The sequence below is a fragment of the Macaca mulatta genome, chromosome 7 (genome assembly GCF_049350105.2).
Source record: "Macaca mulatta isolate MMU2019108-1 chromosome 7, T2T-MMU8v2.0, whole genome shotgun sequence".
Classification (NCBI taxonomy): Eukaryota; Metazoa; Chordata; class Mammalia; order Primates; family Cercopithecidae; genus Macaca; species Macaca mulatta.
Window position 1 is genome coordinate 84,507,806 of NC_133412.1, and position 16,145 is coordinate 84,523,950.

General features: G+C 39.8%; 1 protein-coding gene across 3 annotated transcripts in view; it reads left to right on the forward strand.

The window, feature by feature from the left end:
- MCTP2 (multiple C2 and transmembrane domain containing 2) overlaps nt 1–16,145 on the forward strand; it is a 258,383-nt gene that overhangs the window by 145,369 nt on the left and 96,869 nt on the right. For all 3 annotated transcript variants that reach the window (XM_015143071.3, XM_015143072.3, XM_077938743.1), the window contains exons 13-14: nt 6,845–6,947; nt 8,275–8,377. In XM_015143071.3, the coding sequence (XP_014998557.2) occupies nt 6,845–6,947; nt 8,275–8,377 (206 nt within the window). The remainder of the gene's footprint in view (nt 1–6,844; nt 6,948–8,274; nt 8,378–16,145) is intronic.

A 16,145-nucleotide genomic window follows, 5' to 3' on the forward strand; every position in this document is an offset into this window, starting at 1 on the left:
GATAAATAGGAATGTTAGGGACCATAACAATTGCCTGATACAGGAGAATAAAGATACATTTAATTCCAGAACCCCTGTTTCTTTCCAGGGAACCCAATATAGCTTCCTCTAGCACTTTTTAAATATTTCTCAACTTCAGGAAAGTCAGCTTGGGGGCAGTTCTGGTAACTGACAACGGATATTCATCGAGCACCACACTTGGTTAACAGACACACCCTTAGAGAGCTTGTGATCCCTAAGAGAAGACGCAGTCTTCACCGTGCCTTCGCTCCTGTACTGCAGGACATCAGGTGTAGAAGGTAGTGTGTACCTTTGAAATAGATGGAGACCTTCTTCAAAATCGGGGGTTGCATTTCGTTCACTGGTTCCTTGGCTATGCCATTAGGAGGAGCTCTTGGTCTGTCCCCCACACAGATCTGAGCTGTAACTGTGGTGAAATATTCCATTCCTTGGGTAAGTGCATGAGCCTTTTCCGTGGGCCCTGGGTTCAGCCTTAACTAAATCAGTGTCCAGTTCAATGATGTATTCATTGAAGATAAAAATTAGTGCCTATGTTTTTGCCTTTTGTTTGTGTGGTAGCTGCCTCTCATTTTAATCCCTGTGTATAATGACATAGAAGCCATACAGAAGCAGAGACCCATGTGTTAATCTCAGTTCTCCCACATACTGGCCTTAGGCTCCCCCTAAGCCTCTATGTCCTCATGGGTATTTTAAGGGTTAAATCAAATCCTAAATGAACATGCCTGATACATATTTTGTGCTTAGTAATTGTTTTTCCCATTCTTTATTAAATGATTTTATTAGAGTATATTTGATACATGAAGAATTGTATAGGTTTTTTTGTTCACTTATTGTTTATAATTTCCCTAATTTTTGATCATGTTAGACGTATAAGCTGATAACTACTTTTATGTCTTCAGCCACTTTTAGAAATCTAGTTACTACTCTAAGATGTTTCTTTTTGTTTCTATTTCTATTGAGTGCTTAAAAAGAAGACAAAAATATGCTTCATGGTAGAGGAATTCTCATACTGAACTACTTTAGTGCTTGAATTTTACATTTTGATAATCTGGATGATAGTTTTATTAATATAAAATAGCTTGGTGTGTTCATCTTTGTGTTGTTGTTGTTAAACTGTTGACCAAAATAGGGCACTTAGACCCCACATTATAGAGTAAAAATACTTCTGTTATGTACTATAATACTGACTTTTGAGTTGTTTCTGTAAACTATAATAGTGACTACAAGATTTTTTATATTGCTGTTTTTGTTTTGAAACATAAGACTGCTTGTGTCAGAAGAGGAATAGTCTCACAGTTATTGTTCACTGAGTTTTAAACCACATGCCCATATTATGCTTTCATTTAATTGTCTGTCTCTTGAAGCTGTATCCATAGCAATACCTCATCTCTTAAAGATGCCCTGTTTTCAAAGCGATGACTATAATTGCAATTTCTAGAAAGCTCAGTAGTCGTGATTGAATGTTTTTAATTTTCATGAGATCCTCATGGATAGCTAAGCCCAAATCAAGACCAACTTTTGAAAAACACATTAAAAACTACATAAATCTGTCTCTGGCAGGCCGTCTGCTTCAACGACCTGCCAAAGAAATGGACTGTAGTCAATGCAAAGTTCGGGAATATATGGATGACTTAGTGGTTTATAACTTAATGGCACCATGAGGGTGAACGAATTCAGCTCATTTGTGACATTCCATGAATTCACAGGAATTGCTTCTATAGTAATGGGTGGGTTCTTAGTAACATTCACATTTATTTAGCAAATATGCCTTTTCTATTCTGTGTGATACCTTATGATTTTTCCTGGTGACATGGTAGAAAAGAGGAATTGGTCCCTGACCTCATATGAAGTGACTGATTTAACCAGTGGCTGTCTAATTTCAATTATACTGCTAAGGTCAAGAACATGGTGTTAATTCTTATGGAAGGGATGCCTGACTGGAGATTCTGCAGGAAGTGATGTTCTCGCAGAGATGTCAAATAGAGACATGAGAAACAGGTGGCACTGCAGAGATGAAGGAAAGGCACTTGAAAATGAGAAAACAGCAATGTTCCAGGGCCTGCCCAGCTTTTTCAGAGGTCTGGAAGAAAGCAAGCAGGACTAGAAGACAGAAAGCAAAAGGGACCTCTCAGGGGAGAGGATGTTCATGTCTTAGGCGGGACTGGGTAACCTAGGAACTTTGGGGCCAGGTGAACAAAATTGGAAAACTATTAAGGGAATGATATGATCTGATATAAACTTACAAAGGTTTATTCTGGCAGCTGTGAGGAGCAAAGGTTTTGAGGGGAGAGTGAAAATGGGAAGATGTTAGACAAGATCAGTGAATGATGATATTGTTGGGGGGCTTGAGAAGTGGCGGGGAAGTGGAGTTAGAAGAAGAAAACATTTAGGGCCAAGCACAGTGACTCGCACCCGTAATTTCAACACTTTAAGAGGACAAGGAGGGAGGATTGCTTGAGCCCAGGGGTTCCAGACCAGACTGGTCAACATGATGAAACCTGGTATCTACCAAAATAAGAAAAAAAAAATAAATTAACCAACAGTGGTGGCATGTCCTTGTAGTCCTAGCTAGTCGTAGAAGCTGAGGTAGGAGGATTGCTTGATCCCAGGAATTCGAAGTTACAGTACCATGAGCTATGATTGATACATATATATCTCATATATATGAGATACATATGAGACTTACATATATATCATATATATGAGATACATATGTATCTCATTTTTTATTAGGAAGATATATATATATATATATATATATGAGATATATATCTTCCTAATAAATTTAATGCTTTGACCTGTCCCATCTCCACAAGAAGGACTTATCCATTTCTGCTTATCAAACACTCCCCTTGTAAACCTCGATTAAGAATCACCCCCACTAAGAAATCTTTCTGAACTTTTCTGAACCGAATTACATTTCTCTGAACTTTCATATTCTCATCTGCATTTCACCGCTGCCCTCTGTCACTAGGCCATGGCACTCTTCTTGGGGGATGGTAAGAGCATTCATATATTGGGTGTGCCTGCATCAGGACCCTTAAGTGAATACACATCTTGACTGTGGAGTGGAAATTTACAAATGTGGGATATAAGAGAAGTAAGGGCAATACACAATTGGAGATCTGAAATGGAAACAACTCAGTCTGCTGTGGGATGAGAGTGAGGAAAGTTTTCTTGGAAAAGGCAGCATTTTCAGAATAGCAGAGACCGTTATGAGAGTCCCTTGCAGGTAATAGCTTAGGTGATCATTGTATGTCAGGGTCAGTTTAGTGCTAGGAACATTTATTAAGCTATATGCTTAATAAATGGTTATCAAATGGGCTGGGCATGGTGGCTAATGCCTGTAATTCTAGCACTTTGGGAGGCTGAGGTGGGTGGATCACCTGAGGTCAGGAGTTTGAGACCAGCCTGGCCAACATGGTGAAACCCTGTCTCCACTAAAAAGACAAAAATTAGCTGGGCGTGGTGGCGCATGCCTATAATCCCAGCTACCCAGGAGGCTGAGGAGGGAGAACTGCTGGAACCTAGGAAGCAGAGACTGCAGTGAACCAAATCACACCACTTCACTCTAGCCTAGGCAACAGAGAGAGACTCCATTTAAAAAAAAAAAAAAAAAAAAAAAAAAGTTATCAAATGAATGATATGACTATTGCAACACATTTATTATTTGTCATTCAACTTCTGTAATTGATACAAAGGTAAAGCTGTTTAAGTGAACCTTCCTTACTTGCCATTCAAGAAATACAAATAAATTTTAAAGCAATGTTGGAAAATAGCAAAGGCTATTGAGTGCAAAGTGCTAAACCTCAATTTGAAACTGAATTGTCGGTGGCATAAATGTGTCAAGGTGATGTGGCATCTGGACACAGAGGAGGTCTTCTAGATGTTTTTCCTGTGAAATGCGTGATACAAAGAGGAAAAGTACAGCCTCAAATGCATGTATGTCACTCTGCCTTGTCCTTTTCTCTCAGTACCATTGGTGAGCATTTGGACATTTCCTTTATCATGAAAGATACTTGTTATCTCAAATAAGAGTATTTGTTATTTAAATTTTACTCAAAGTCCCCATGCATCTGAAACTTTTTAAGAGAAATCAATCCTTAAAGTGTGCGTAAATTACTCTGTAAACATTTTAATGTCTTTGTTTCTTCTTGCTTCTCTCTGTTTATTCTGTAATATTAATAAATGCAGCATTTTAATGAGCTTTGACTGAATTATCTTCAGAGAGTTGGTACAATGTGTCCCTTGGAGACACATAACTGAAGTTCCTGGTTTCTGAAGGAAAGTCTGTTCCTCATTAGCTGGGACAGCTAAGAGCGTGCTTGCTTGAGAGAGCGGGAGCCACAGAACGAGCCCACCTGTGCCTCAACAGGACCAGGCAGCATCTCTGCCCTGCTGCGGAGTAACCCCAGGGTTTTCATTAAAAGTGTCAGACGGTTTCCCTGGAGCAACTGCTGATGGCGTGTCATGCTGGTGTCTCCAGAGGAGCAGCGCTGACACCTACTAATAGTCTGACAAACGGTTAAGTAGCTGTTTCAGCCTGGGTTGAGAAATCAAGCATGGTATACCTGAGCATTAAGCCAAAAGTACGTGGTATCTTCTTGTTCACAATTGCTGAAGGGGAAATGGTGTTGTTCTATATTGGTAGGCTTTTTCCCTGCTAACTCCAGCCTCTTCCCCTGCAAACCACATGGCCAGAGTAAACTGTCTTTCAATAAACAAGACTTTTTGTGGGTGCAGATGAATTTTTATGTTAGTTTGATTTTAACTCCCCAGCATCTGAAACCCCTTCCGTGTTTGAATCATTTCCCATTGTCTATGTTGAAGAAGAGGTCAAAGCCCACTTTCATTCACAGAGGCTACAAATGCAGTATTCCCTTTGTGATTCTGGCCTTTCAGGTCTGGGTACTTGGCTATGAAAGACAGGCTCCGGAGGCCCTTGCATTGGCCTTAAGTGAGGCAAAGAAGCAGGAGTAGAGAATTCATATTGGAAGTGAATTGTGGCGGCAGTATTCTGGGGAAGCAGAGGCCACAACAGACTTTTCCTGGGTGTGAGATATGGGCTGAGTTTCTTGTGCTGAAGTATTCTTTGGTTTATAGTGATATTTTTTAGCCTGATTCTCCAAACTTTGTAGGAATTCTGAATGCTTTTTGATATTATTTTATAAATTTCTTTTCTGCTACATGTAGACAGGGACCATTTCCATTGTTTACAGTTGAAAACCCACACTCATTCCTTTATGTCTGGCTTGATCATTGTCTGCTAGTAACTGAAATAGTAGCATTGACTTAAAAGCTTTGGCCAGGGATCTAAGTGTCCAGGCCACTAGTCAGTTGAGCGGAATCTCCTGTTTAATACAAATCATCACCCATGTGTCTGCTCTTCTCCTCCTCCCTTTTTAAGCAATAATCTTCATGCAGGCTCCTGCACGTATCAGTATCTCTATTGATGTGCTGTACCTCAGAGCGCCTGGTTATTAAGCGAATTAGATGGAGGTTCAGTGACCTGAATGGTAGGCCAGCAGGTCAAGAGGCCTGAGCACTCTCTGGCTTAGGCCCTGGTCTGGGACTCCTTGGCCATTTGTTGGAACAGCATCTGTCCTTGTGCCCCCAATTAATTTAGCAAGCGCTGCTTTGTAAAGTGCCAGTGTGCTGCAGAGGCCGGCAATGCATTAATGTCCTATGAACATTATGGAGCCATTCATTCTTTCTCTGACAGTTCCAATTCCACATCCTTCCGCCAAACACAACAAAAGGGAAGTGAGTTTTTTGCTTCGTAACACTGTAGGTCTAACTTTGGATTTGGAAATTTCTTACCTTTTTTGGTGTGCAAATATGGGAGATAGAGTGGAAAGAGAAGAGGTGAGAAGTGAAAGATGAGCTTAGTTTTTTTGTTAAGTTAAAAACTCTGACCTTTATTGAGTTATACTTTTTTGTTTGTTTGTTTTATGACACCAAAAATGTAACTCATGTCTTCTCATAATGTACTGAGTATACAGGATCATGAGTGTTTGTGGCCATTTGCTTAGGAGCAGAGCTTAACTCCTGAAGAACCAGTTTTACACTTTTTCTCACTTCCTCTTATAGCCATGTAGAAGCCTGTAAGTTATAGGTTTCCAGTTATAGAATTGTAATTATACAGATTGACTTAGAATTTCGGAAGGAAACAGAGATGAACTTCATTTTAACAACAAAGAAATGGGCTCTCATGCCAAACGGATTCCCACTCCTGTGAAATGTGTGTGGCCACTGGCTTTCAAGGCCTGATCTTTGTCTGTTTTCACGTTGCTGATAAAGGTATACCTGAGGCTGGGTAAGTTATAAAACAGTTCCACACGGCTGGGGAGGCCTCACAATCATGGCAGAAAGCGAAATCATGTCTTACATGGCAGCGGGCAAAAGGGAATGAGAACCAAGTGAAAGAAGAACCACTTCTGAAACCATCAGATCTCGTGAGACTGACTTACTACCACGAGAACAGTATGGGGGAAACCGCCCCCATGATTCAATTACCTCCCACCAGGTCCCTCCCACAGCACATGGGAATTATGGGAGCTACAATTCAAGATGAGATTCGGGTGGGGACACAACCAGACCATATCAGGTGGTGTGTTCTAACCCGTTAAGTATGCTAAAGGTACAACACTTGTAGCCTCTGCCTGTCTCCTGGATTCCCACACAGGGCCTCCATGACTCGTTGGAAAAGGAGTCTTTTGTTCCTTCTTGCAGCAAGCACAACTTTATCTGACTCTTGTTCACCTTGCCCTGGTCCCTTCTGAGATTCAGTTGTCTTTGACCAATGTGTATGTTACCTTTCCAGGGAAGAGTGACCCATTTTGCTTGCTGGAGTTAGGCAATGACCGACTTCAGACGCATACCGTCTACAAAAACCTCAACCCTGAATGGAACAAAGTTTTTACATTGTAAGTGCTTTAACCTCTGAAATTATTTCTGCTATGCTTGGAAGGTAGTCTGGGGCTCTTGAGTGGAATTTTCTGTCCATTTTTATGGGCAAAGAGTAAATTTTATTGTTTTTTCTTTTGAAAACATTTTATCCTTTCATTTTATAGTGTATGGTGTTAATAATAGAAGAGACCGTTTGGAACTGCAAGGGACTGTTATAGGAGGCATTTCTAAAGTAGATCTTTTAGTGACTAAATTAATCTATGAGTAAATGGAAGCTTCCATATTTCTAGATTAATTCATTCTTGGGTTAAGGAAATGGAGACCGGCCTTAAATTCAAGGATCTTATGTGTTCTAAAATCATGTTAATGCCAGAGCCTTGTATTCTGCCAAAATCTTTAGGAAAATGCAGATTTTCTGTGACTCCTTAGAGACTCCCAAAGGTTCCTTATATTCCAGTTTATATGAGTGACCCATCCCACAGTGATTCTCTGCCCACACTATCAAACCCAGGCATTTAGGAGGCTGGATATATTTAAGATCTTAGTTTGCTTTAGATTTCAAGGCACCTGAACATTGAGGGGAGGCCCCTGTTGAATTTGGGTGAAATGGTGATATACTGCCCCCACGAAGCTAAATCAGTGCTCTGTCCTGTGCTTATAAGTGAAAAAATAAAGTTCATTTTGAGTGGAATTAATGCTATTAGTAGAAAGTTCCCAAGGCTCTATGAAAAGTGGATTAACTCTGCTACACCTTTGCCAATGGCCCGGTGTAAGAGTCTCTTATTTCCCTAACTCATTGCCAATCACCATGGCTCCATTTTTCATTATCCCTGGTATCTGGCTTCTGGTAAATATTAAAAAAAAAAAAAGTTTAAAAATATTTGTAGTATTTTGTGTTTCAACAACAGAGGCTTTCTATGCATTTCAGCAAATAGTGATTTTTCATCACCGTTTTATTTTAAAGGTAATTCTTAATTTTAAAAAATGTTAACTACTTTCATTTGAAAGCTTTTTAAAAATCACTTTGGTTGGACACTGCTAATGCTTTCTCCCTATCCTTTCTTTAGTTTCTTTGAAAGTCCTACCCTTGAGTACAGGTGTACTGTTTGAAAAAATGTCATAGTAAAAAAGTTGACTTCTTTTTTTCATATGGATGTCTGAATCTTCTATGATGGAAGGTTTGGGAATACAGTCAGTTTGATTTAATTTTTGGAATTTAATTAAATGGTAGTTTTATACTCTAAGGACATACAGACTTAATTAGTGAAACAGTGTTTCCAGATCTTCATGGAACAGACTTCACTTGTGTGTTTTTGTGTATAATACATGGTATTTTTGTTACAGTCCCATTAAAGATATCCATGATGTTTTGGAAGTGACAGTGTTTGATGAAGATGGAGATAAACCCCCAGATTTTCTTGGAAAAGTTGCCATTCCCTTGCTGTCCGTAAGTTTCCTTTATTAATAAACAATTTGTGAGTCATTTTATAGTTGATGAATTTCTATGGTCTAGAGTTGCTTTATCTTTGTCAACCTGGGGGAAAAAATCCTCCTAACTATAGCAGGAAACGACTGTTTTATTCCTCATTCTTATCTGATATTTTCAGTAGTTTCAGATATACAGGGATATGATTTTTTTCTGTTTCAGTCCAATATTGATTTAACCAACCAAAACATTTTGACTAGTTTTTCAATTCATTTTCATTCTTTCCATCTTAAGGTAGGAATTTGTCTTTGGTTATAAGAAATATAGATCAATGACTGAATTTCTATTTATTAATGAAAAACACACATGTATTTCTTTATACCTTCTGACTGTACATTTCTTCAAAGATTAATTTTTGGTAACTGCACATTTGTTCTCAGTTCTTCTAAAGACCATTTTCCCCAAAGTTCTATTTGTCTTTTTAGTAGTCATGTTTGCTTTCGGTTTCAAAATTAAAAAAAGCTCTGTGGAAGAAAGCAGAGAGCCTTTCTTGGAGAAGGAAAAGTGTTTTGGCAGTCCAACTAAAAGATAATGCACCAGGGTCAGTGAAGGAAAAAATACAAAATTCAGAAGAGAAAGCACCAAAGAACGCCTTTACATGGGGTGGGGGGGTGCGGTGGGGAACGGGAGAGTGAATTCATCTCTTAATTAGACAGCAACATGTGTACCAAATGTACTCTTTGAGAAGCAAGAATTCCAGTTTTTCATCCAACCATTAACACAATTTGTTTTAGGCTTATTATGACTTTATCAGCCAATGAGACTCTATTCTTCCCAAAGACTTATTTTTCCCAAGCTCTCTGTGGATTTTTGTGGATGGAGCACTCTGTAATTTAACCATGAGATTAGCCTAACTTGCATGATGTTTGCAGAGGGAGGAATGCTGTACTTCTTAATATCTTTTCTTTTGTGTTTGCGGGCTTGGTTAATTTCTCCCCGAGTTCTCATATCCCTGATGTTACTCAGAGAGCCTGTCTGGAGCATCTGCTCCCTGGTACGGCTGGCTCCTGCCACATGCTCTGAGCCATCGGCACCAGTCGAGCAGCTCTCAGAGAGGAGATGGCAATTTGGGATTTCCCCTGCTTTTTTATTACAACTTTGTCAGTTATTCCCGTGAGAATACATGTAACCAGAATGTGGGGGACACTTTAGAGAGGTCTGGGGGACTAGAAGCAAAGACTCTCCTTGACAGTTTTCTCATCTCACTTTTTTTATTCCTTGCTTGGTGAACATGACCTTTTTTTTTTTCTTTTTCTTTTTTTTTTTTTTTAAACTGCCCTCTGTTTTGTACATAAAAGTTTTGTGTGTTTGGTCTTTCTATAGTACCAACAATTGACTTAGCTTGCCTGCCTGCCTTCCTTTCCCCAAACCCTTCCCCGCTTCTGTCTTTCTCCTCTTCCCCCCTTGTAGCCAACCTAAAGAAAGTCAAGGTGTGTGGTGGCTTGCATTTAAAGTAGGCTTTCACAAAACATTCTACCTTGTATTTTGAAGGATCTGGTTTGTAAAAAGCATTAGCTTAGGTTAGTGGTTCTTCCTTTTTCTCTCCTTCCTCTCCTCCCTTCCTCCTTCCTCCTTCCCCTGTCCTCCTTTCCTTCCTCCTTCTCTCTCCTTCCGTCTCTCCTTCCTTCCCCAGAAGATCTAAGAAATTACCTCCAGCTTAATCAGAGTTTCTCAATCTTGGCACTATTGATACTTTGAGCCAGGACACTCTTTGTTATATGGAGCTGCCCTGTGCATTGTAGTGTGTCCAGCTGTCTCCCTGACCTCCACACACTAGATAACAGTAACGCCTGCCCACATTCCTGCTGTGACAGCCAAATATGTATGTAGATGTTGCCAGATATTCTGAGGATGTAGAGATCACTTCCAGTCAAGAACCGCTGACCTAAACTAATGCATTTTTCAAAACATATCTTTCAAAATACAAGGTAGAATGTCTCATGAACGACCTGGCTTAAATGCAAGGAGTCCTCCATTGGGACTTTTTTCAGATTGGTCATAAGCTGCCTTATGATCTGTTGTTCATTCATTTGTTCCACAGATGTTCATCAAGTGTCCACTTTGTGCCAGGCAGTGCTTTAGGTGATAGAGCTCTAATAATGACCAGAGGGAGGCTCCCTTCTCACTTGGAGCTTTTATTAAAATAGCAGGAAACAATGCATAAACAAAACAAAAGCAATGTACAGAATGTTAGATGGTGAAAACTAAAGAGGGAGAGGATTGCCGGGAATATGTGTGGGGAAGAGCACTTTTTTCCAGCTGCTAGCCAGGGAGGGCCTCATGAAAAAGGGGGCATTTGAGTGAGAACTTAAGGAGGTAAGGGAGAGAGCCTTGTGGATATCTGAGAAATCCCTCCCAGGCAGGAAATTCTCAAGTTCAAGGGCTGTGAGGCAGGACCTTGACTGTCAAATTCCAGCGATGGCCGGGCAGCCAGTATAGATTGATCAAGTGTGCCTGGTGGCGAACAGGAAAGGACACAGGGGTAAGGTGGAGCTGGAGAGGACCCTGGCGGATGTGAAAGTGAAAAAGATTGAAGTACTTTGACTTTTTCATAGTGAGGGATGGAAAGCCACAAAGCGTTTCAGGCCAGGAAGTGCTTGATTTGTTCCACATGATGTGTTTGTTTCTAATATAAGAGTGCTGTGTACTTCCAGGAATAACCCCTGATCTGCAAGGTCTCCACCTTGTAAAGCAGCACAGCCTGGTCCACTCCTCTCAAGGACTTTGGGGGTCCCTGGCATGGTACACTCAATAAGGTGCTTCGGTTGCTGCTGTTCACTCTGTTTCCATCCAGATTCATCTCCAATTCCTGACTGATAATTTGGGGAAGTGATCACATCTTCTAGTGCATCTATGTGGGCTCTTCCTGAAATTCAGTGATCCACCTGCTACATTCCCTCTCCAAATGAGTTGATTCTCTGTCTAATATTAGTTATAAATATGATCTTAAAATTGCCGTAACCCTCAATTTAACTTGCAAAGTATAAGCTGTAAGTTGTTTCATGAATCATTCTATTTTCAAATAATTCTAACTTGTGATTTAGAGGATGTGTTTTAACCTACTTATTTAGATCTAGTTTTTTTTTTTTCTTTAATCTCTCTTGAGTGATGCTTACAATAGAATAGTGAACTAGCAAGTTCTGTGCCATGCACTTAGCATGTGCTGAATCATCAGTTCTCTAAGGACTGGATGAGGCAGGCTTTATACTATGCCCATTTACAAATACGGATACTGAAACACCGAAAGGATCCTGTAGCTAGTAAGTAATGGAGACAGGATTTGAATTTAGGTGGTATCATACTAAAGCCTGAGCTCCTAAGAGTTTGTTATATTGCCACAGTGAGTAACTATTAAGTATATATCATCCCCAAAGCAAGAATCAAGAGGCCATTTTGTGTAACCACTGTGCTATGTGCCGTCAGGGTCAGGGTTGGTGGGTGGCAGGAGGGACGCAGACTTGAAGAGTTGCATATGCTGCAGGAAGGCATCTGTGCAATAAACACATAAGACCCAAATAAACATATAAGTTCCACGGGAATGAGAAAGGGCAGTGGGAAGTAGGAGGGATGGGTTTAAGTTCAGGAAGACTTAGGAAGCAGGGAGTTTGAGCTGGATCAGGGATGAGTGGCATGTTGATAGTGTATGGTGGGTGAAGAATAAAGGTCATTCCAAACAGAGGGTCCAGGGAGAGAATGAGGGAAGCAGAGGTTTAGGGGAAAGGCCATGTCGGGGAACGAGGAGGGACCCAGCTTCCAGGAGCTCAGGGTGGGCATGGAGGGGAAGTGGGACACACTGAGGGCAGTCCAGGAAAGGTTGAGGGAGGTCTCAGTTACTATTTTAGCAGGGAGTCACTGAAGAGTTTTGACCTGGAGGTAGAGATATTGGAGCAGTTGACTAGGAAGAAAGTTTTGGCTCTAGTATGAAGCAAATTAGTGAGAGAGAAGACTCTTCCCAGAAGACTTGGTTGAAACTCTCAGAATTAAGCATCAAAGAACACCCTTAGATTTCATATTGTGTGCTTCTTAGGACAAGGACTTGTTTCTCTGTTTTGTTTTGTTTTTTAACATGAGAGAGAATCATAAAAATTGATTTGTTGGTGTTTCACTCTGATCTTTATAGGCTATGGATCCATAATCAATAATACCTTATTTTAGGTTTAAAAACAGAAATTGTGTTTCTTGAAGACGAATGTGAATAAATTTTTTGAGAATTCGTTATCTCTAATCAGGTCATAAACCATAACGTGATTTATACTTTTAGAGAAAATACAAACTATATTTTTAAATGTCTAAGTATAAAGTATAGAATATACTTCAATTTTTAATCTCACTCAAAATGGTAATGTGCTAAGTGCATTTAAGCCTGGTAAATAAAGAGCCTGTTCTAAATTCATTATATCTTTTTAATCAGGGTGAATGTGCTAACTGACTACTGGCTCATTTAAAATCCATATAAATATATTCATTATTGATGGTGAATTGTTCAAGGCTTATATATGTATAGATATATGCTTAGATGTTTATCATAATTGAAAGAATACAGGCCAATGGTCTATCCTTCCATATATTTCATTTGTCTTCAATCTTTTTCAGAAAAAATAGTTATTTATATGGATATATAATATGTTTTAATAAAATATTCATGGGCAAAACAGTAGAAAATTGAGATTGGAATGTGTTATAATCTGAAGACTTCTAATATTTACTCATTTTCACATTGCTTCTCTAATCTTCTAAACAGTAACATAGTAAGTGTGCATTAGAGAACACTAAGCACACCTTAGAATCTAAAAACATGTCAGGCGGTAGACACTATCTTCTGATAATTCACTGATTCAAAAGACTTATTTAATATTTTTATCCTCAATTAAGTGATCTTAATTCTGTCCTGAAAATCAGGCTGGATTCTTCAATTCTTCTCCTCTAGGCCATTCGTTTTTATTGAATCACACATTTACCCTCTCAAAGTTACCCAATGGACCCATTTTAGGAGACTGAAAATCAGCTTTCATGGCAATCTGTAAAATGGGAAAAGCATGCATATATTGGTATTTCCTAATAATAAATAAGAAGTCGTCTGCAGCTTGATGAATACCTGCAATTTTGTTGTTGTTGTTGTTGTTTTGAGATGGAGTCTTTCTCTGTTACCCGGGATGGAGTACAGTGGCTCCATCTTGGCTCGCTGCAGCCTCCACCTCTCAGGCTCAAGCAATTCTCCTGACTCAGCCTCCTGAGTAGCTGGGATTACAGGTGCCCACCACCACGCCTGGCTAATTTTTGTATTTTTGGTAGAGACAGGGTTTCACCATGTTGGCCCGGCTGGTCTCAAACTACTGACCTCAGGTGTTCTGCCCACCTCAGCCTCCCAAAGTGCTGAGATTACAGGCGTGAGCCACCATGCCTGGCTGAAGACCTGTGTTTTGAATCAAATGTGAGTCCTTTTGTGTGAGCCAGGCCAATGTCACACATGACTGTATAATCAGAAGCATGGGTCTTTATGCTGCCCTTCTAAATTCCCAGCGTTCTCTGTGAATCCATGCCCACCTGATAGCTGGCTGCACCAATAACAGCTTCACTTAATTAGTTTTATGGGACAAATTTTCTATAATGGCTTGTACCAAATAAATGCCATGTATATCTCCATTTGCATTGTCAATTCACTCAATTGCCCAAGTTTCACCTGTGATGGGTTTGTGCATTGAAATGGACTTGAACAATCCTAGGTTATTTTAGGTTAATACAGAAATTTTTGGCCATTAAAATAAATAATATTGATTTATAATTAAGCTTTAAAAAAAAAGTAAAAGTAATCTGTTGCCAAGATTTGGTTTTCCAGGGCACAGATTTGGTCGGGAAATTCCATGTGAGTCAAGTTGCTGCCATAGGGTAGAGGGGCAGTGTACATGGGTGAAAAGGAGAGAGGGATGTATCACCTGGGAAATAATTTGATAAAGACAAAACTTGAGTCCCAATACGGGGCGAAAATGGTCACGTTGAACGGAAACTTTCAACTCTTCTCATTGTCTACTCCTGGTCCAATGTGTCCATTGAAATAAATAAATGAAGACAAAATAACGCAAATTTCCTATTGGTCCTAGAAACTAGGCAAGAATACGTTTAACATGCTGGATAGATCCTGAGCCCCATGCAGTAGACAGTATAGGTATTTGATTAGGACAGACAGGCTAAGAGAGAAAGAATGACTGTAGGAGTCTCCTGATGGCAAGTAGAAAGCTGGGTGAATCACACATGGTGGTAGATGTTAAATCAGTTCAACTTTTCTATTAAGTGGAAAAACCTCTTACATGGATTCAAAGAGCAAAATCTAACTGCTGCTTCTTTGAGACACCTAAAACACAGTAATACACAAATGGATGAACGAAAGTATCCTGCACAAATGTAAGTAAAAGGTAGGCCAAAAACTTGATACAGGTTTTAGGGGTAAAAAAAAAAAAAAAAAGATTGAATTAACAATAAGGTTATAAGACTGGGTGCAGTGGCTCATACCTGTAATCCCAACACTTTGAGAGGCCAAGGTGGGTGGATCACGAGGTTAGGAGATCAAGACCATCCTGGCTAACACGGTGAAACGCCATCTCCACTAAAAAATACAAAAAATTAGCTGGGCATGGGGACGGACACCTGTAGTCCCAGCTACTCGGGAGGCTGATGCAGGAGAATGGCGTGAACTCGGGCAGCGGAGGTTGCAGTGAGCAGAGATCGCGCCACTGCACTCCAGCCTGGGTGACAGAGTGAGACTCCATCTCAAAATAAATAAATAAATAAAAGGTTATTATAAATATAAGCCTTTAAGTGGATAACTTTGCATAGAAATAGATATGCATATTAAACAGGGAAAATAATAAAACTAGAATTGTCAAACAATATATATTATGTATTCAGCATTTAAAAAATCAGAAACAGGCTGGGCGCAGTGGCTCACACCTGTAATCCCAGCATTTTGGGAGGCTGAGCCAGGTGAATCACAAGGTCAGGAGTTCGAGACCAGTCTGACCAACATGGTGAAACCCCGTTTTCTACTAAAAATACAAAAATTAGCCGGGCATGGTGGCATGCGCCTGTAATCCCAGCTACTCAGGAGGCTGGGGCAGGAGTATCGCTTGAACCTGGGAGACAGAGGTTGCAGTGAGCCAAGATCACGCCACTGCACTCCAGCCTGGGTGACAGAGTGAGACTTCACCTCAAAAAAAAAAAAAAAAAAAAAAGGAAACAAAAATTAGAAACAAAAAAGGCTGAGAATGGATGCCTCTTGAAGGCCCTAATTTGGGAAGATCCAGGAAGTGTTAGCAGTGAAGATCCTGCACATTCCGCTGCAAACACTGCATTTCTCAGCAGGGGATTCTGGACTCTCTCTCTCTCTCTCTCTCTCTCTCTCACTTTTTTTAAAAAACTAATTCGCAGATGATTTCTAAGCATACTAAGGTGGTGGTTCTCAAATTTTGGAGAAGATAAGCAATAAACTTGATCTAATAGATGTGTATGTGTACATACACATAAAAAATAGAAAATATTCTGTTCCAGTACCCATTTAACATACTCAAACACTGATCATGTTCTGGGTCTAAAATACTTCAGTAAATTCACAAAAAGCAGAAATTATACTTGTTTACAGTATTATAAAAATAGAAATTGGTAATAGACATATCAAGCTATTTGCTGGCAGAAAAAAAAAATCCCAAATAGCTAAGGTAGATACCAAAACTGCAAT